At 37.3% G+C, this 21,449-nt stretch overlaps 1 protein-coding gene across 2 annotated transcripts in view; it reads right to left on the bottom strand.

Annotated features, from left to right (window-relative positions):
- The window catches only part of ME1 (malic enzyme 1), a 111,295-nt gene that overhangs the window by 14,036 nt on the left and 75,810 nt on the right, over nucleotides 1-21,449 (bottom strand). For both annotated transcript variants that reach the window (XM_087718812.1, XM_087718813.1), the window contains 3 exons: nucleotides 9,784-9,893; nucleotides 7,264-7,361; nucleotides 3,309-3,422 (listed from right to left, as the gene is read on the bottom strand). In XM_087718812.1, the coding sequence (XP_087574938.1) occupies nucleotides 3,309-3,422; nucleotides 7,264-7,361; nucleotides 9,784-9,893 (322 nt within the window). The remainder of the gene's footprint in view (nucleotides 1-3,308; nucleotides 3,423-7,263; nucleotides 7,362-9,783; nucleotides 9,894-21,449) is intronic.

The raw sequence follows: 21,449 nt of genomic DNA, 5'->3' as shown, positions 1-21,449 counted from the left end.
GATATAGATTAGATATAGATATAGGTATAGATATAGATATAGATGATATAGATATAGATATAGATACAGATACAGATACAGATACAGATACATATACACAAATGCAACACAAATGTAACAAAGTGAACATTAGAAATAATGGCTTTCTGTCTGGATGGTCTCCTGGGGTGAGCCGATAGACAGACAAAGGAAGCAGTATGCCTCCTCCCATATTTGGGCATACCAGGGGTTGTGTCTCTCATAGATAGATAGATAGATAGATAGATAGATAGATAGATAGATAGATAGATAGATAGATAGATAGATAGATAGATAGATAGATAGATAGATAGATAGATGATAGATAGATAGATAGAGATAGAGATAGAGATAGAGATAGAGATAGAGATAGAGATAGAGATAGAGATAGAGATAGAGATATAGATATAGATATAGATATAGATATAGATATAGATATAGATATAGATATAGATATAGATAGATATAGATATAGATATAGATATAGATATAGATAGATATATATATATTTAAAGTCACAACCCCTGGTATGCCCAAATATGGGAGGAAGGTCACACTTCCACTCTCTGTCTTTGGCTCGTCACAAGAGACCATCCAGACAGAAACCCAATATTTTTTACTGTTGCCTTTTTGTTACATTTGTTATATTTATGCTGATAAATAAATAAAGGGAGACTAGTATAGATCTATTTCAAGCTATTTAGCTCTCATCAGCTAGCCACACCCTTACTATAGAGCACAGGTTCGATTCCTAGTAAGGGTGTGGCTAGCTGATGAGAGCTAAATAGCTTGAAATAGATCTATACTAGTCTCCCTTTATTTATTTATCAGCATAAATATAACATATATATATATACACACACACACACACACACACACACACACACATATATATATATATATAATTTTATATATTTTTCTAAAATTTTATTTTATTTTATATATTTTATATATATTACATATATTTCATGGAATTTAAAATCCATCAGGATTATGTTTCCTTTAACTGTACAGTTGAAAAAATGTATGTAAGATACTAACTTTTCTTCTAGTTGGTATAGTAGATGTGTCAGGTACGTATTACATACATAAAGCTTAACCATGCAACAGCGGGGTTTTAAAGCAGCCCCAGAACAACTATGTTATACTATAAATAACCATACCCACAGAAAGAGAGAGAGAGAGAGAGAGAGAGAGAGAGAGAGAGGGCGGGAGGGAGGGAGGGAGGGAGGGAGGAGGGAGAGGGAGACCGGGACCAACATGCCAGGTTTCTGCCATGGTGTAAATTACATCATTGCATTTGTTCTCTTTCTCAGTTTCTTCCTGGTCAGCAACCACAAGTCTTGTTATTTATAGAACAGAAGGCAATGTATTATCAGTGGCAGAGGGACCACAAGGGATTACATAGTTCTGACATGTGGCTAACAACAAAACCTCCAATATGTCACTTTTCTTGACTCATACTTGATTTATTTGGAGGGCAGAATTTAGGTATTGTTCCGCCACTTTCTCTCTTCCTTATTTAGGCACTGAACACTGTCTTCCATGAAACCGGTCCCTGGTGGCAGAAATGTTGGGAATGTTGGACACTGCCAATTTACAGAATTCTAGAGCCTTTAAAGATACTGACAACAAAAAGACTTGTCAGTAATTGCATCTAATTTACTATTTGCTTTGAAACTGAAAAGGGCATTTGCCCACCTTTGAAAAATGACTGCACAAACTCTGAATTTATATCTACAAATTTCATTATGTTTTAGGTGTAATTTGTCCTCCCTTTAACTGGAATTTCCTTCTTTCAGCTTTTAATCTTTTCTCATATGATTGATACGGCTTTCCTTAGGGAAAAGGATTGCGGTAAAGGAATTCGAGTAGATGTGCCTTTTCTCTGTCACTTGACAATGTTTTTCCACCTTATCTTCTTAGACTAAACTTAAACACCTCTAAACTTTCAAGTCCCCTCTCCTTATTTCCTCTCCTGTTTCTTTGTTCTAGGCTCTAAGACCCCCTGGGATTTGTATGCTGCTTACAAAATTCCTGCCAATTAGTTTAGTCACTCATATCAAGCTACAACATATGGCCCTTCTTTGCTTAAAACACTCCTCTTCTGTTCCCAGTTAATATTCTTCATTGCCCAATTTAAATCACAGACTTTCTAAGAAATGGTAAAAAACAACAAACTTAGAACTATAGATGCTAATAGATGGACACAGTATTGGATACAATGATCTTGCAGTATCCTTTCCTTACAGTAATCTTGCGCGAGTAACAGCGATTACAATAAATCCTTTTGCACATCTCAGTTACCCAGGGTGTTATTAAGGAAATCTTCTTGATAGAAATCAAATATATAATAATCTTCCCATTTGATAAGGCCCCATGAAAACCTATCCCATTCAAAGTTTCATTTTTCTCAACCCAGCAGCTATGCAATCCCAACTGAGCGATACACACTTTCCTATGGATAACAGTAACATAAATCATTATTCATCATATGAGCCGTTTAAGAGAAGCACGGAAATCCCAGAGGAGTTCTAAGTTTGTGTTTTGTTTCCAGTACAACCTACTGTAAGGGAGAAGATAAATAAATCAGGTAACATTTTCTTTTGAGGATGGAAATGCTGATTTGAATAAATTATTACTTTAAACTCCCTTTATTATTTTAGCATTTGAGATACGCATGTGTTTTGTCTTAGCTCTGTCTAGCATATGGAAGAAATGCAGTAAGAATGCCTTGTCAGGTCTTGAGCAACTCTGAACGTCTAACCACTGCTGATATCATAATAAACCACAGCAAGCAGGACATGTTCTCTGCTCTTATTTCTATGCAATAAAAGTTATTTGAGGCAACACAGCTGAAGTTTATGTAGAGGTCTGGCATAGGTAAAGGAAAACATCAGCAGGAAAATATCTTTTACATCAGCATTTCTTTGCTTATTTTAATAAACAACTTTAGGTTCATTATAAACATAAGATATTCATGATGTGTATCCATGTATGTATCTCTACACAAATGAATAGATATTTAAATCTGAAGTTGCAATAGGAATTTAAATACTTCCTTTGTTTTTCGAAGAAACTTACCACATTCTCAATGGCAATATTATCCCCCCAATGGATAATTATTATTATACCATTCTTAGAGATAGTATCCAATTGTAACCTGTTTAAGTGTACAGAGAAAGATATACTAGCTTTGAGTGTACATTGCTTCTGTTGTTATTATTCAATATACCTAGAAAAGTTTAAACCATAATGTGTGTTTGTAATAGAATGGAAAATGCTATTACCTTTACAATTAATCCTTTTGAATCAACCATCCAGATCTTTTTAAAGGCTTCTTTTTTAGGTGTCCCTTCCTTTTCCATGCCCATAACAAGAAGATGGGCTATGCCCATTGCTGCCTGATGAGAAAAGGAAGAATTAGTATATAGATAATAGAATATAATCTCTCTCTCTCTCTCTCCCGCCCTCCCCCCCCTCTCTCTCACACACACACGAAATCAACTCAGTTCTTCCCATCTACATACATATTTATACATATGCAAATATAGTTATATGAAAATATCATGACCCGACAAAAGCGCGAACGTCATAAGCGCGCCGACAACATCGCGGCGCTAAAACCGCGATGTCAAAAGCGTGCCGACAACAGCGCGCCGACAACAGTGCGCCGACAGAAGTGCGATTTAATTTAAGGTAAGATTTACATTTAGGTTTAGGGTTAGGTTTAGGGTTAGGTTTAGGGTTAGGGTTAGGTTTAGGGTTAGGTTTAGGGTTAGGTTTAGGGTTAGGTTTAGGGTTAGGTTTAGGGTTAGGTTTAGGGTTAGGTTTAGGGTTAGGTTTAGGGTTAGGTTTAGGGTTAGGTTTAGGGTTAGGTTTAGGGTTAGGGTTACGTTACAGCGCGCTTCTGTCGGTGCGCTTTTGTCGGTGCGCTTTAGGGCTAATTAGTCGCTCATTCGTCGCGCGGTTTTGTCACCGCGCTTTAGACACCGCGGTTTAGTCAGGCGCACTTTTGTTGTGCGCGCATTTGTGGTGGAACCGAAAATATACATCGCTTCCCCTTTTTAATGCTTGTGCACCACTTTGAGTTGTTATATTTTCATTTCTGTGCAAACCACATACCCATTAGACCAGTGTTTCTCAACCTTGGCAACTTGAAGATGTCCGGACTTCAACTCCCAAAATTCCCCAGCCAGCATTCGCTGGCTGGGGAATTCTGGGAGTTGAAGTCCGGACATCTTCAAGTTGCCAAGGTTGAGAAACACTGCATTAGACACAACAATATTCACAGACATCTTGATTTGTAAAAATTTTCACAGTGCATTACCAAAACAAATTACACGACTAACCCACCTATCTGGCAGCATTTACACACAATCTCCATAATAGCCTACAACGTAGCCTTTTCTCCTTCCCATTTCACATTATAGAGATCAACAAAAGATGAACTGCTAAATACCAGCAATTGTTAAGGTTAGGTCATTTGTATCCGTCATCTCTTTGGCTTTCAAATTCACCCTCCCTTCAGTTTAGACAACACAGGCTGTGCAATTTTTTACAAATGAAATGACTGAGTGATACATTAGAATTGTTCATCATGCCCTTTGAAATCAGCTTTGACTGGAAATTTGAGTTGGCAACTTTGATTCTTTGCAGTTCACAGCAGAATGAATATGCTTATTTGCTCACCTTAGGAAAAAAAAATGACTTTAGAGAGTTTTTACTTCAGAATTGAAAAGGATTATTTAAATAACAAGACTAAACAATGCATTATTTCTGAGTTAACATCTGTACCTATTTTATATGGTCTTGGAACATCTACAAATGCTGACATTACGTGTTTTTTTAAACAACCTCAATAAAAATCTTCTGGCACGAAGTGTTAAGTTCTTTTTGTACATTTAATTCACTTTGACTCTGACAGTTTCAGAATATACATAAAACATCTCATGACCCAAGTTTCACAAATTATGAAGAAAAAGATCCCTGCTTATTCATTAATCAGACAAAACTTCTTCATCTGAATATAAACTAAGTGGTTCAAAGAAAGTAAGTCCCCAATTACTTTTTTGCATCTACATCTTGCATTTTTATGAGTTTAAAGCACTGTACTAGGGGGCACTTTTCATTTACTTCCCAAAAATAGCCAGAGAACGAACTTGACATAAAATCATCTGATAATGTCCATGTTTGAATTGAACCCAGTTCTCTCAGGTCCTGGTTTGAAAATCTAACCACTATACTCCATGGTCTGTTGTTCTCATCCTTTAAACAGAATTTACTCGCAACCAAATTATTAAAAGGGGGAAAATGGAAATGGGACAGAGTATTTCTGCAGATATGTAGATAGTATTCCTTATATTGAGGTTTGTTTGTTTATTTATTTATTTACTTATTATTTGTTTGTTCATATCTCATTTTACTGTTTTTACAAATAATTCAAGGCAGCAAACATATCCAACACCTTCCTCCTATTTTCCCCAAAACAACAACTCTGTGAAGTAGATTAGGTCTAAAGAAAGTGATTGGCCCAAAGTCACCCAGCTGGCTTTCATGCTAAGGCAGGACTTGAACTCATGATCTCTCACTTTCCAGCCTGGTGCCTTAACCACTGGACCAAACTGGCTCTCATACATAACCAACTTTGACTTCCAAAGTAATCCTTCAGTTACCTGACATAAAAACTCAAAGCCACTCAAACATAAAAGTATAAATATATGGTCCCATGGCTAAGGATTATTTTCCTGTGTGCACACTGAAATTTCAGCTTGTTAGTACAAATTCCTCAGGATGTGGGGAATAAATTGAAACGGTTTCTATTTTTTTTTTAAAAAAAATAATGCACTTAGGATCTAATTGTGGTGTCAATAACAAATGGCCTACATTGATATGGCTACAAATGCATTTCAACTATTGATAATCCCTGGCATTGTTGCATTTTAAAATAGTTATAAATTGCATCTTGTCTGCATGGAATTCAAATAAGATTTCTATCTAGAGTTCGTCTAGTCACTGACTTCATTCAGTTCAGAAGGGCCACTGGATTCAATCTAGCTGAGCTGACTTACTAAAAATAATTCTGTCCAGCCAGCACCACCCAAAGGAGGAGATGGGTGCAGGACAGTAGTGGGATTCAAAAATTTTTACTACCGGTTCTGTGGCCATGACTTGATGGCCGTGACTTGGTGGGCGTGTAAGGGGAAGAATACTGTAAAATTTCCATTCCCACCCCACTCTGGGGGAAGGTTACTGCAAAATCCCCATTCCCTCCCGATCAGCTGTGATTCACAAGGCAGAAAATAGATGGGGGTGGGGCCAGTCAGAACCTGTTGAATACCACCTTTGGTGCAGGAGTCAAAACCAGCAAGTCAGTATCTTACAATGTAAGCCTCATCCATTTTTCATGCCCAGTGACGTCAGATAGGGTGGGATTTGCATTGCAATACTGTTGTGGTCCGGCAGGAGCTGTTGGAGCTGCCAACAGACTCCGACAGTGAGGGGCCCTATGAATCGGCCCTGGAGGATGTGGAGGACCCTGGACAGGGTTCCGACTCCGAGCAGGGCGCAGAGAGACTGGTTGGCCACCAGGTGGCGCCTAAGCCATGAATCAGTAGGAAGGAGACAAGAAAGAGTGATCCAGAAACCACCTGTGAGTTGTTCCGGGATGCACGCTGTCAAAGGGCTACTCGGCGTCAAGAACAACTACGTAATTACAGGAGGTAATTACGCTCAGCTGATGGTCATTAAGCTCCTCTCCCAGACTATAAAAGAGACTGCTTGTGCCACGCCCTTCTTGCAGAAGAGAAACGAACTTGGCAGGCTGGATTGCTGCCAGAGTTTGTTTGCATTGCTGCCAAGGTTTTTCGGACTTGCTGCCAAAGTCCTTATCTGTTTGTTTATTTGGCTTTCAGCCACCGAGAGTCTGGTCTTGTTATTAAAAGACATTCCACTTTACGCTTGTCTCGGCTTTCGTTACTGGACGGAGGAGTGGGGTCAGAACAAATACTCAGGCCAGAATCTTGTCAATTTGAACCACACAGCCACACAATTCTAATTTAAGGTCATTTAAGACATAGGGGTCCAATAACTGCTGCCCCTAAGCAGCAGAAGATCAATAAATAGGCAAACAGCCAATCAAATAGATAAATAAATATCTGGCCAAACTAGAAATATGGCACAGAAACACCTCTTTCGTCAAAAAAAAAATGGCATAGCAATGAAAAAAAGAATAGATGAACAAACCTCTCCAGCTCCTTGAAAGAGTATTATATGATCAGACAGTTTATTTTGAGTTATCTGGAGTGCAGCGAGGAGACCAGCAACAGCTACAGATGCTGTTCCTGAAACAGAATAAAATAAAATAAAATAATTTTATTAAATTGAAATAATAGCTCATGTTCCATTGATAACCAATCACACATCTTTTAGGTGAACCTTAAAAACAGAATTTTCCCTGGATGTTTTTTTTTAAATCTTCTAATCTTAAGCTGAAACACACACAAGGACTCATTCCACGTTTCTTCCCCCCCACCCCCAAAAAAATCTGCAGTAAAGTTACTTTGCACATCTATGTGAAAAAGGATCCTACAGAAGCCCAGGTCTGAAAAGATCATTTAAACCACAAGGTACAATCCCCTGCCTAGCACAGGAAATCTAAAGCATGCTATGCTTTCTCTTAAAGACTCGTTTTAGATCAAGTTCAACCAACCAGCCCTACAATCAAAAGAAGGTTCAAGAAGGCACACCAAAAGTAACATTTGCCCAATATTTACCGGTATTACATAATTATTGAAATAGGAAGAAAAGACTAGAGATATAAAATGCTAATGAATACAGCTAGTGGAAAACTACATAGAAAAAAATAATAGTTAGGAAATAATTAAGCCCAAAAAACAATAGTAATTCTCCTATGAGACAATATCTTATTTTAAAAACAATGGACGGCACATGTCTGAATGATAAATTGTAAAGTTACTACTCCTTTTCAAGTAAGCGTTCATCTCTCTCCTTACCCTTATTCAATTGCATCAAATGAAAGGTGTATTATGATAATACTTTAAATAATACCCTCCACAGTTCGCTTATACATAGGAATGGTAAATGTGATATTATTTGTCCATAAAAGAAAATATTTTGTTACACAGTGTATTGAGAAGATCGGTGGAGATTTGAAGAATGAAGCTGCTGAACAAGCCAAGGCTATTCAATATTAGAGAATTTCACCAATACAAGAAAAGGTGTCTTAAAGTATCAAACACCATGCACTGAAAATTGCCTTTTTTCCTGAAGAATTTTGGCATTGTGAGGTTGTAAAGGTTTGGGATTCTCAATGAGATGGACTTAATGAGGTTTAGGAATACAAAATCCTCACGTGTATATATTTAGGAAATGTTAAGCAATGAAAATGAGATAATTGACTGATTATATGCCATCAAATCAGTGTTGACTCTTAGCAACTATATGGACAGATTTACTCCATGACAATCTATCTCTAAACTCATCTTTTGGGTCTGAATCCATCAACTTTTTTTTTCTCTTTTCCTCTCTCTTTCCCAGCATCAGAGCCTTTTCCAGAAAACTAGATCTTTGTACGTGTCTGAAGTAGGAGAATTTGAGCCTAGTACCCAGTGGTGGGTTTCACAAATTGTTCAAATCTACTCGTGGGTGTGGCCTCCTTTGTGGGAGTGGCTTGCCACCCATGTGACCGGATGGGAGTGGCTTGTCACCCATGTGACTGGATATGAAGATGCTGATGACACTTGTCAGAACCACCTTAAATTACCTCACACACAGCACTGGCATGCATAAGAATATGATGTAAACTTGTTTTTTTAAAGGCATCTTTGGTTTGCGTTAAAACTACTTCAACACACGCAATGTTCTGATTGCACCACAAACACAGTAGTCATCCTTACCTTTCACAGAGGCACTGAATTTTATAAATATGAGCATGATAGTGTAGAATAATCATATCCAAGGACCAGTGGTGGGTTTCAAAAAATTGTGGAACCTCTTCTGTAGGTGTGGCCTGCTTTCCAGGTCCACTGGTGGAACCTCTTCTAACCGGTTCAGTAGATTTGACGAACCGGTTCTACTGAATAGGTGCGAACTGGTAGGAACCCACCTCTGCTAGTACCTCAAATGGGAACTCAAGTGGTTGATACTGTATGTTCCATGGGTTTTATTTCTTGGCTATCCATGGTATTCTAAAAAGTCTTTTCCAACACCCATGTTCAAAGGATACTCTTCCTAGTATACTTCTTCAAAGTCTACTTTTTGCTTTCATGGAATGTCACAGCAAATACCATTGGTTGCACTATTTTAAACTTTGTACGTAAATGTGTCTTAATAATATTGTATTTTATCAAACCATCTTTGGTCTCCAAAAAAATGAATTAGCAGAATTGACAGTCAATAATTCTTGCATGCACTTGCAAGAATTAGTAAAGGGTAAAATCTGTATTCAATTACTAAAGGAAGTTTGCTGGAAGTCCACAGATGCCTCATGACAAATAGGCCAGGGAAGCACCTTTAGGCTCCCTCTCAGGAAAGCTAAAATGTGACAGTGAGACAGCAAAGATCAACTAGTGTGTCTGCGTAGGAAATCCACAAAGGGCTTGTACACTTTAGCCCTATCATTATGTGGATCTACAAGCACATGATGTAATGGGTTGCCTGGATGTCACACAAGAGTGTTTATAAATAGTAAGTTATTAAATCATATCGTCCTCTGCTAAACGGGGATTACAAATATTTCATTACCTTGAATGTCATCATTGAAAGTGCAGTATAAGTTGCGGTATTTTTTCAGAAGACGGAATGCGTTTTGGTTGGCAAAATCCTCAAATTGAATGAGGCAGTTTCTGCCATACCTAAGGGTACAAAACATTATACACTTAAAATGACAAGAGTAAAATTAAACTACATTAATAGCATATAATTGCTGCTCCGATATTTTTTCAATTCCATGTCATCATGCTTACTTGTGAACAAAAGACTTGGCATTAAACAGATTTAGATGCTTAACTGCTATTTTAAATTTATCAATTTTAATGCAAAACTGAAACAGTGAATTTTATGGCCTTTTACTAACTAGAAACTATCCATACATGAATAATTTTATTGGCATCTACTTCTGTATGTAAAAATAGCAGTCCGTGACAGATTCCTTGTGCTGAAAGGAATTACTTTGCCATTTCTTTAAAAAAAGGACTAAAAACAACTCAGGCTTTGAATTTCTACAGCACAAGAAAATTATTGCAGAGTAATGGACTGGTGGCAGATTTTGTTTTATATGCTTCATATAAAATGTTATCTGTTTTAAAGTGGTTATGAAAACTTTTCTATGAAGCTTGTAAAAATCATTGTCAGCATTCTAAGCAAGAAACGGTATCTGCAATGGGAAATAAAAAAATATCAAAATGGTGACCTTATTCATATCATCAAAGTCTTTCTCTTTCATACATGTATCATTTCCAGATAATTTCTCTTTCAGATACTACTGGAATGAAAATAGCTAAGGAAAGGTCTGTTGATTATATAATGCAGTAGCATTATTTCTATCAATTTTATAAAATATATATTTTGGCAAACTAGTAACTTAATTTGTACAGATTAACCCTACATACTAGTAGGGCTTCTACATTAATTTACTAAATAAAAACGTACAAAATGTACAAAACATTACATTCTACAGGTTTGATTCAGTCAACAGCTAAAGTCAGAATTTTCAATAAAATCAATATAAGGTATACTACAACTTAATCTAATTGTTCATAAAATTTCATACAGCGCTTATGAGATCATTTTAGCAGTATAGAGCAAAATATCCTAATTTATTTTTCAGGTTTATTTAATGAAATGTAACTACCAAATAATGATGTTAGCAAAAAACTTTGCTGTTAAATGTTTATAGCACAAACTTGAGTGTGTTAAACCAAAATAGTAAAAGCATTTCAAAATATGAAATGTGCTCTTTCATTGTACTGCTATTTAAGGTTGTGAAGGATGGAAAACTTTCCATACCTCAATTAAAATGCTTTTTAATAGAATGTAATGTGAAATAATTGTGAATTATTATTTTCAATAAAGGTCTAGATAAAAAACGGAATTTAAAAGATTGATAGCAATTCTGCAAGGAATCTGATTCCACTTAAATTAATTCTGTTCACCTGAGCATGTCAGTATACATGCATCAAATTATGACATTTGCTGGTATTGTATTCAGAAATCCTATAGGAAAATATGTAGGGACAAATGCCATGGAGTATTTATCTGACATAAATAGTTACCAACTTGATGAAACATGAATGCTTGTTTGAAGTCACACAAGGTTTAATAAAATCAGTATTTTTCTTTAAGATTTCATGTAGAAATCCATCTGTGATTCAGCTTGAAATATATTCAATGTGTTATTCCCTAACACACAGGAATAACTTTAGACCGGTTCATTTCAACAATTTAGTGAAGATACTGTGATTATCACATTTCACTAAACCTTGTTGAATTGGAAAGGTTATTCCTCTCTTTATGTTTTTACTGTCTTTCGCTAAACAGTTATTCCATCTGATGCTCAAAGCTTTCACTTCAACAGCCTTCCGGGCATTTGATCCTGTTGAGTTGAGTTCAGATTCCTGTTTTGTCATCATCATCATTCTATCTTTTCCTTTGACTTTGTCTGAAATTCATTCAAATTGAGCATTTGAAACCCGGTGGCAGTCTAGGACATTTTGTTGCAGACTAGCCACATGAGTCAGAAAACATCTGGATTCCCTGATCTTCACTGCTTCTTACTCATAATTCCTGCTGCCCACTTTCCCATCTGGTCTTGTGGTTGCCTCCTTCCTTCAGCTCTAGTGAGAATCCCACGTATCCAATTTATGCTTTCATTTTAAAAAAGGCAACCAAATTTGAATGGGATGTTGCTACGGTGGTCATTCCTACTTTCTAGATTCCTAACATCTCAGTAATACAGCTCCATTTAATATCTCCTTTTTGATGCCCCACTTTCTTTAGGGCAGGGGTGTCAATCATCTATTTCTTTTGTTCTTTAGATTCTAGACTTTCGTTGTATTGATTATCTGTATTGACCATCCACTGACCATCAATAAAGGATAGCTTTATTAAGAAAAAATACCAACAGATCTCTGATCTATCAAACTCAGATTGGCAGCAGTGTTCTGAAATTTCATGCAGTGATTCAGGCAAGATTTCACATGTGCAATACTATATATGACCCTTTAACAAGAAATATATTTGGGACAGGAAACTTTTATTCTCAACAAGACTTTTCCAGGGCACCTGCACAGCAGAAAGCAGTAGGTGGAGAAAGCTCCATTGGGAAATGTTAGCAAAACTGTTCACACTTCTTTGCATCAGGACAAAATTACATCCCACACAGTTATGCGAGGGTAGGCAGTTCGAAACTTAAGATTAGAGACTTTAAATGCAATACACTAGGTGGTTTGACTAATAACGCATCTGTTGCACAGAATTAAAAAGCTCGGAAAGGGAGCATTTTATATTTTTTTGCTTAGGAAACCCAATACCTACTGCACAACAGCAGCCAGTACATTATGGCCAAGCGTTGCAGTCCACATGTGTGAGAAAAGCATGTGGAGGTTCATTTCAACAGCCCCAATTTACAGGAAGCTCAATACATAGTGGCAATCTGGATTTAGCTATGATTACGTATTGCAAATTGTATTTAATGATGTTCATTTTGCCACCTACACTATGAGGCCCAATTTTGAACCATCATTTCATTAATATGTAATAATCCTATCAACCCCTTTTAAACTATATTAATTATTCCATTCCTTTTATTCCTTATTGACTGTGATGCCGAAAGCAGAAAGCAATTTTAGCTTAAGGAAAAGACTGAAATAAGCAACATATGTTCTTTAGACATAACGTGATTTTCAGAAAACACATTTTTACCAGGGGAATCTTGCTTTTTTCCAGGCCAGAAACTTCTACAATTAGTTTATCATCTTTTCAATAAAGGAAGCATCTAATATTAACATATTGTCTATAAGTACATACAATATACAATATCAGAGTTGGAAGGGACCTTGGAGGTCTTCTAGTCCAACCCCTGCCTAGGCAGGAAACCCTATACCATTTCAGACAAATGGCTATCCAACACCTTCTTCCAGTGTTGGAGCATTCACAACTTCTGGAGGCAAGCTGTTCCACTGATTAATTGTTCTAACTGTCAGGAAATTCCTCCTCAGTTCTAAGTTGCTTCTCTCCTTGATTAATTTCCACCCATTGCTTCTTGTTCTACCCTCAGGTGCCTTGGAGAATAGTTTGATTCCCTCTTCTTTGTGGCAACCCCTGAAATATTGGAACACTGCTAGTCCTTCTTTTCATTAAACTAAACATATCCAGTTCCTGCAACCGTTCTTCATATGTTTTAGTCTCCAGTTCCCTAATCATCTTTGTTGCTCTTCTCTGCACTCTTTCTAGAGTCTCCGCATCTTTTCTACATCATGGCAACCAAAACTGAATGCCGTTTTCCAAGTGTGGCCTTACCAAGGAATTATAAAGTGGTATTAACACTTCACGCGATCTTGATTCTATCCCTCTGTTTATGTAGCCTAGAAATATGTGTTGGCTTTTTTGGCAGCTGCTGCACATTGCTGGCTCATATTTACAATACAATACAATAGCAGAGTTGGAAGGGACCTTGGAAGTCTTCTAGTCCAATCCTCTGCCTAGGCAGGAAACCCTATACCGTTTAAATGGTTGTCCACTAGGACTCCAAGATCCCCCTCACAGTTACTACTATTGAGCAAGGTACCATCTATACTGTACCTGTGCATTTTGTTTTTCTTGCCTAAATGTAGAACCTTACTCTTTTCACCATTGAATTTCATTTTATTAGATAGTGCCCAATGTTCAAGTTTGTCAAGATCCTTCTGTATCTTGAGCCTATCTTCTGGAGTGTTGGCTGTTCCTGCCAGCTTATTGTCATCTGCAAATTTGATGAGTTCCCCATTTATTCCCTCATCCAAATCACTGATGAAGATGTTGAAGAGTACTGGACCTAAAACAGAGCTTTGGTGTACTCCACTGCATACTTCCCTCCATGTAGATGCAGTTCCAATGAGGACTACACGTACACTGACAAAAACAGTAGTATTTATTTACTGAGGTGGCGCAGTGGTTAGGGTGCAGTATTGCAGGCCACTTCAGCTGACTGTTATCTGCAGTTCAGCGGTTCTAATCTCACCGGCTCAAGGTTGACTCAGCCTTCCATCTTTCCGAGGTGGGTGAAATGAGGACCCAGACTGTGGGGGCGATATGCTGAGTCTGTAAACCGCTTAGAGAGGGCTGAAAGCCCTATGAAGCGGTATATAAGTCTAACTGCTATTGCTATTGCTATTTATGAGAATGCATATGTTGCCTGAACCTGCCCTTGAACACTAGAGAAGGGTCATTTTCATACATTTGCTCTACAGCATCAGTGGAAATTAAATATGATAATATACCTTACTGGCCAGAATTCTCAAAATGACACTTGTGTGTTTTACAGTATTCCCACAATCATCTTGAAAACATGCTGTTTTAAACAATTCAACAATTATTTCAAAGATAAGTAAGCTGTAATTACATATTTTTTTAAAAAAGTTAAATTAGTGTTTATCAGAGAGAAATTATGCCTACGCATTTTTCCCCTTCAGATCTGCAGCAAAGACATGGCAGAAACTCTGATGTAAGATTGTCAGAATCAATTCTGAGTATTTCAGATGGTAAAAATATGACCATCTGAAATAACTGGTAAAGAAATAAAGCTCTTAACATGTTATACTGTGTTTCTAAATCAGGCATATTTATTATTAGTTCAAATACATCCTTCTTACTTAGTTCCCTAATGATTTTTCTGATGAGAGAAGTATGATCGCTTAGAGATTTGGAAAATATTTCTTTGTATTCCCCAGTCTACTATGAACACAATCCTTATGCATGCTTCCCTCCCCAGAGATGACAATAGAGGAAGCTGAGTTGTGCTGGTTCAAATTGCTATTATTCAGCTTTGTGTTATCTTTGGGCAAACCCTTGCATTTTGATTGGCTGCTACATTTAAGTAAGAATGCCTCTTCACCTCTGTCAATGATAGCCCATCCTACTGCAATCTAATTTTTGCTGCAAATACTGTTAGCAATGATGCTTCACTAGCACAGATGTTATAACATTTGCCTAACACAAAGAATGTGTTCCAAACCTGGCAGAAATAATCATAACTCCCTGTTTTTGCTGGGCTTTTGTGTGTGTGTGTGTTTTTTCCCCTCCTGCAATAAAGTCACCAGGGTTCCATTTCATTGCCTCTCCAATTGTCTGAGATAGAAAGGTCACAAAGCCAAAACAGACTCACTTTTTAGAATCAAATCTGAAGCGCTGCACTGCCCTAATAAATATACTATACTGTTTACTGCAAAAGTGCAGCCAAATCTGTGGATCTTGATAAAGTTCTGCTGAAAACTGGAAATCAGCAATATGATTATTTTTAACTGAATGACGCTAGGTCTTCTGTTCTGACCCCCCTTCCTCGCTCCATCACAGACGACAGTCAGACAGACTTAAAAGGAAATAACTTTATCAGTCGTGGCTCTTGCTGGCTGCGAGCCCAAAAATAAACATAAATAAAGTCTCTGGCAAAAAGGTTATGCAGCAGAATGCAAAAACAAAGAGCTATTACAGCAACACCAAAAGAAAGCAAATCACTTATCCAAGTGTCTCTTCGAATCAGGGTTACAGAAAGCAAATCACTTATCCAAGTGCCTCTCACAAACAAACCACGACCGATGAACGACGAACCACGAAGGAATGAATGAACTTTGACTTCTGCAACCAGGGCATGGCACCATCAGTCCTTTTATCCTCAGAAGACGACACTAACAAGCCCCAGCTGCATTGTTATTCCTGCATCCCGACTCAACTCACAGCAAACTTCTGCTGAGTCACAACAGTCTTCTGTGACCTATAAGGACATCTTTGCAAATCGGAACTCTTAAGAGACAATAGGCAAGAACTGTCTATTAAAACAGAGTAATAACTATCTTGTGTGTATAGTTTTGCAAAGTATTTATGAATAAATTGTATTGAATTCTTCCCTCATCATCTTTTAATTGCTATATCATCCTTTTTTCTCTTTCGTTCTTCAATCTGTATGCCAGCCATCGTCCAGGTTTGTTGGCTTGTTCAAAGTAATTCTGTCCGGCTGCTTTAATTTTCTGTGCTAATTCCTTTTGAGTTATTAAGTTACGTTTTATCATCTCTCTTTTTTCTTTTTTAATTTTATTCTTTGGATCTTTCTGTAGTTTTTCTTCGGCTTCCCTAAGTTCTTTTTGCATACATTCTTGTTGCTCTTTTTGTTTTCTAGTTTTTCTCGCCATGTAGGCAATCGTAAGGCCTCTCGTGATACTACTTTCATAGTATCCCAGAGATTTTGCATTGGGGTGTCTTCTTTTCTATTTATCCTAAAGAATAGTTTTAATTCTTTCTCCAGCATTTGAGTGTATTCTATTTCATTTACAATATTTGAGTTCATCATCCATCTTTTTCTTCTTCTTTGACCTTTCCATCTTAATTTAATTGGATTATGATCTGCCCACTCATTTGCTTCTATTTCAATTTCGTCTAATTGATTACATAGACCAGATGAGATCCAAGCTATGTCAATTCTTGATAGGGACTGATGTGGGTTTGAATAAAAGGTATATTGCTTTCTTGTTTTGTGCCTTTCTCTCCAAATAAGGACATCTTTGCAAATCAGAACTCTTAAGAGAGAATAGGCAAGAACTATTAAAACAGAGTAATAAAAGTAAAGGTAAAGGTTCTACTTGCACATATGTGCTAGTAGTTTCCGACTCTAGGGGGCGGTGCTCATCTTTGTTACAAAGCCGAAGAACCAGTGCTGTCTGAAGATGTCTCAATGGTCATGTGACCAGCATGACTAAACACCAAAGGCGCACAGAATGCTGTTACCTCCCACCAAAGGTGGTCCCTATTTTTCTACTTGCATTTTTTACATGCTTTCGAACTGCTAGGTTGGCAGAAGCTGGGACAAGTAACGGGACCTCACTCCATTACGCGGGACTAGGGTTTCAAACCGCTGAACTGCCGACTGATAGACAACCTCAGTGTCTTAGCCACTGAGCCACCACGTCCCTTAAAACATGTTATCTCTTTTTCAAAACAAACAGAATTGAAATGGTTAACAGTATATGCAGGTTGCCTTAAAAGGTTTTACCTTTATGAAAGCGTACAGATTTCAACCTTATTTTAATTTTTGCGATGTGCAACTTTTTGATAAATGTATTCACATACTACAGTATGGAAAAATGGGCCGTAACAGTATCTGTCTATTCAGACAATTTTGCCCCTAGGAACTGAATTCACAAAAACGTTGGAAATGCAGTCTGACTAGTGAATGTAAAACTCATTTGATGTTGTTCAAACAGAACAATTTCCCTGATATTCAACTCTGTGACTTATAGGTTGTGATCGTTAAGTATTATATGATGCTGTTCACCAGCAGATTAAGATCCTATAATTTCAGTACAGCACATGTAGACCTTAATAAAGTCAAACTTCAATTTTGCAAGTCAGGATGTACTTTGGGCTCTTTTTATGTCTTTTTTCCTCTTTTCTTTGACTATATACTTCTATCAGTATTATCTTTGTGTTTTGTTTTGTTGTTTTCCCTTTTATGTTATTAATTAAAACACAATAGATTTTTTCTTAAAGAAAATAATTTGAACTTATGGTAAAGTGTTCCTGAGACTACTTCATTGGACAGTCAAACATCAACTCATGCAAAGTTCATACTATATGCCCCTAGAAAAGTAAGAATATGTAAAATTCTGAATTCTGACTTTATTAAATCTTCCTTGAGGAAAGCCAATAAAACTTTTCTCCCCAATAGAGGTATAAAAGCCTAAAAAGAATATGTACCGTTTATTATAATTAAATAGGAGCTATCTGATAAAGGAACGTTTGAATGTTACCTAACTAGGTAACATCATCAATGCTAGAAGGAAACGGGGCTTGCTCTCTGTTTATATACTAGTGGCTTGCCCTGTCAATGTTGGTGGGAGTGTTTTTGATGGAACCACGTCCTGACGATGTTATCTAGTTGGGTAATGAAATGTCTTCAAGAAAACAATCAAGCTCAGAGACCACCAAGGACTCCATTGTTCTGACCTAGGCTTCACAAAATCATGAAGCAGACTCTTTGTCCCAACAAAACCCCTTTTTATTAAGCTAATGTGAATTTCTCTCATTCACATCCAGCGAAGTACTGGCAGACAGTCTTTCAAGGGTGAATTTACAACCACAGACCTTATCAGGCTTGGAGAGCTGCCAGGCCAATATCTTCCAAACGCAATGCTGTACAAGAAAATACTTGGCAAGGAGTCTCCGACAGTCACGAACAAATCTTCACACTAATTAAGTGAATTAATTCTCTCCTGCAAACTCCACTCCCTTTTTGCTCCTCTTTATTCCCTGTGGGAGGGGCCATTCACCGTCCAACTGTGTCTTTACTCCCAAGTCGGCCCTTGTTCCTTAACTGTTCCCTTCCCCTGGCAGCTCTGCACATGTGCACATTGCATACAGGCTCCAGCTGTTCTTCTGCACCACTGAGTTCCAACTCTGAAGGCAGCTGATAACTGTGGGACAGCCCTGGCCCCATCTCTGCCTCCGACACAGAGCACTAATCATAGCATTTTCCAGACTCCAGGACTGGCCCATGTTCCTCCCCAACCTCCTCACTGTCTGAGTCTACCACCAGCTCTGCTGGCCACTGGTGGGCCACAACATCCATAGTTCAAATATGTACCAAGATATGTTTTTATTGATAAAGGATAAAGTGGTGGGACAGGGAGAGACTGTCTTGCAGCCTCACCAATGCAGAAAGATGAGAATACTGGGTTTTTTAGTTCCTGGCATAAAATCCTTAGATAACACAATAGATACTCATATTTAAAAAATTCATCAATCTTTCAAATGCCCATTTAGTGTTTTAAATTATATATCTTCCAGCATTTTAACATTTTGAGTTAGCAGGCTTATTTTAAATATTTATGACAAAAGGAAATGTCTGTCAAGTTTAGAGATATAATTAACTTCTTGTGAGATACAGTACTACAATCAGATGTCTTTTGAATTGTTAGGCTAATTTAATGCTATTCCTGACAGATCCCAAATGCAGAAAATAAAGGTAAGGGAGAGAAATATTTCTTGGAAATACTGGATGCCTTCAGCAAATTTATGTTAAAGACACCCAGTAACAATATCATAATATATTTTATACAAGGGGTACAGAAATAATTCTTGGTGTTAGGAAGTGGCAATCAAGAAATCAGAAGAAAGAAACTGTCCATTGGTGCATAGTTCATATATTTGACAAAAATTATTCCTTTAAAATGAGTTCAGTGTAGTGACATTAAAAGATTACATTAAAGCAAACCACATATAGTCCTCAACTTACAAATGCAACTGAGCCCAAAATTTCCATTGCTAAGCAAGACAATTGTTAATTGAGTTTTGCTTCATTTTATGAGCTTTCTTGCCACAAATCACCCAGTTGTTAAGTTAATAAATATGGTTAAGTGAATCTGTTGACTTTGCGACAGAAGGTCGCAAATGGTAATCACATGACCCTGGGACACTGCCACCATCATAGCTAGCTACACATCAGTTGCCAATCATCCAAATTTTGATCAGATGACCATGGGGATGCTGCAACAGTCATAAGGGTGAAAAATGGTCATAAGGCACTTTTTTCAGTGCCGTTGTAACTTTGAGTGGTCACTAAACGGATGGTTGTAAGTTGAAAATTACCTGTACAACATTTTTGAGATGTTACTTTGTATTCGTGACCCGTCAAAACCGCGGTCCACTAAAGCGCGCCCGATTAAAGCACGTACGTGACGTCATCAGCAGCGCAACAAATACAACCACGGAGAAAAAAGGGCGCTTTAAAAAGCGCTTTTAAAGCAAGCCGATTCACGTAAAGGTAAGGGTTAGGTTTAGGGTTAGGGTTAGGTTAAGGGTTAGGGTTAGGTTTAGGGTTACGTTAAGCGTTAGGGTTAGATTTAGGGTTAGGTTAAGGGTTAGCGTTAGGTTTAGCGTTAGGTTAAGGGTTAGGTTTAGGGTTAGGTTAAGGGTTAGGTTTAGGGTTAGGGTTAGGGTTAGGTTTGGGGGGGTTAGGGTAAGGTTTTCGCGTTAATTTTAAGTTTACCGCTCACAGCGTGCTGTTTTCGTCGTGCTGTGATGACGTCACGTACGCGCTTTCGTCGAGCGCGCTTTAGTCTACCGCGGTTTTGTGGTGGAACCCTTTGTATTATCCTCTTTGATGTCTATGGGAGAAAAAGCACTTCTCCACAGAGCCATGAAACCATCAAGAAAGAAGCAGAAGCACTGCTTTGCGTAGGAAGTGGTTCAAGCTGACTCAGAGCAACAGGAGAGTTGTGTATGTGTGTTTTGCAGTATCTTAAAATATTTAAATTATAAACAGATGGTTAGTGGGAAGCAACTTAGCCTTCTTTTTCTTACATGAAGTGCATTAATCACTAACTATAAAGATAACATTTTGCTGAGTTATTTATATGCAGCCAATAACATTATTTCAATTCAGCAAGATTCTGGGCCACGTCATAAATACAAACGAATGACTTTTCAGATCATTGGCACTGTGCCTTTCTTGTTTTGCACATGTGTCTGAAACTTAAGTAGAACGTTAGAAATCAACATCTAGTCAATATATTTTCTCAGTCCCTGATAAATTGCTGGATTAAACTGACATATTAAAGAATGGCATTATTCTGTTGTGGATAATAAATATTACTTTTATCCCCTTTCTAAAGGAACCTACACTGTTTAAGCTGCCATGCCTAATTATGAGCCACTCTTCTTATTATGCAAGATTTATAACTTAACTACAAAAAGGACAGGAAACAAATCTTTCAATTCTTATTTTACACAAATCTGTAGTTTACAAACGTAAGACTACCAGACTGATCTCTAAATAGCTTCTACGATTCTTCATAAATTGCTAATTCCGAATTGGTCACCTTAAAAAGTTAATAATTTTGGATGCCCCTTAAATTCATTTTTCATGCGAGTCAATTATGAAAGGGTTACTAGAGTAAAGACAATTCACTCATTACTCTCAACAGAAAATGCAAACCCTTGCATTTCTACCACCTTTTCTTCTGCAAACTACAAGTATAAAAATACAATGTAAAACTTTATCAAAACCACAAATATCCTATGGCAGTGATGTTAAATAAATACGAAACCATCTCCAGACATATTCCTTTATCTTTCATAAAGAGAAGGCATGCAAATATGAACACAGAATATCTAAGAATATGGGAATCTGCCCTTCCCATACTGTGAACATTACAAAACATAAA

Source organism: Thamnophis sirtalis, unplaced genomic scaffold (assembly GCF_051295495.1).
Source record: "Thamnophis sirtalis isolate CommonGarterSnake01/CBP01778 unplaced genomic scaffold, rThaSir2_p1.2 scaffold_6, whole genome shotgun sequence".
NCBI classification, from domain to species: Eukaryota; Metazoa; Chordata; class Lepidosauria; order Squamata; family Natricidae; genus Thamnophis; species Thamnophis sirtalis.
Note: the sequence above shows the minus strand (reverse complement) of the source record. Positions and strands in the feature narration are given on the sequence as shown.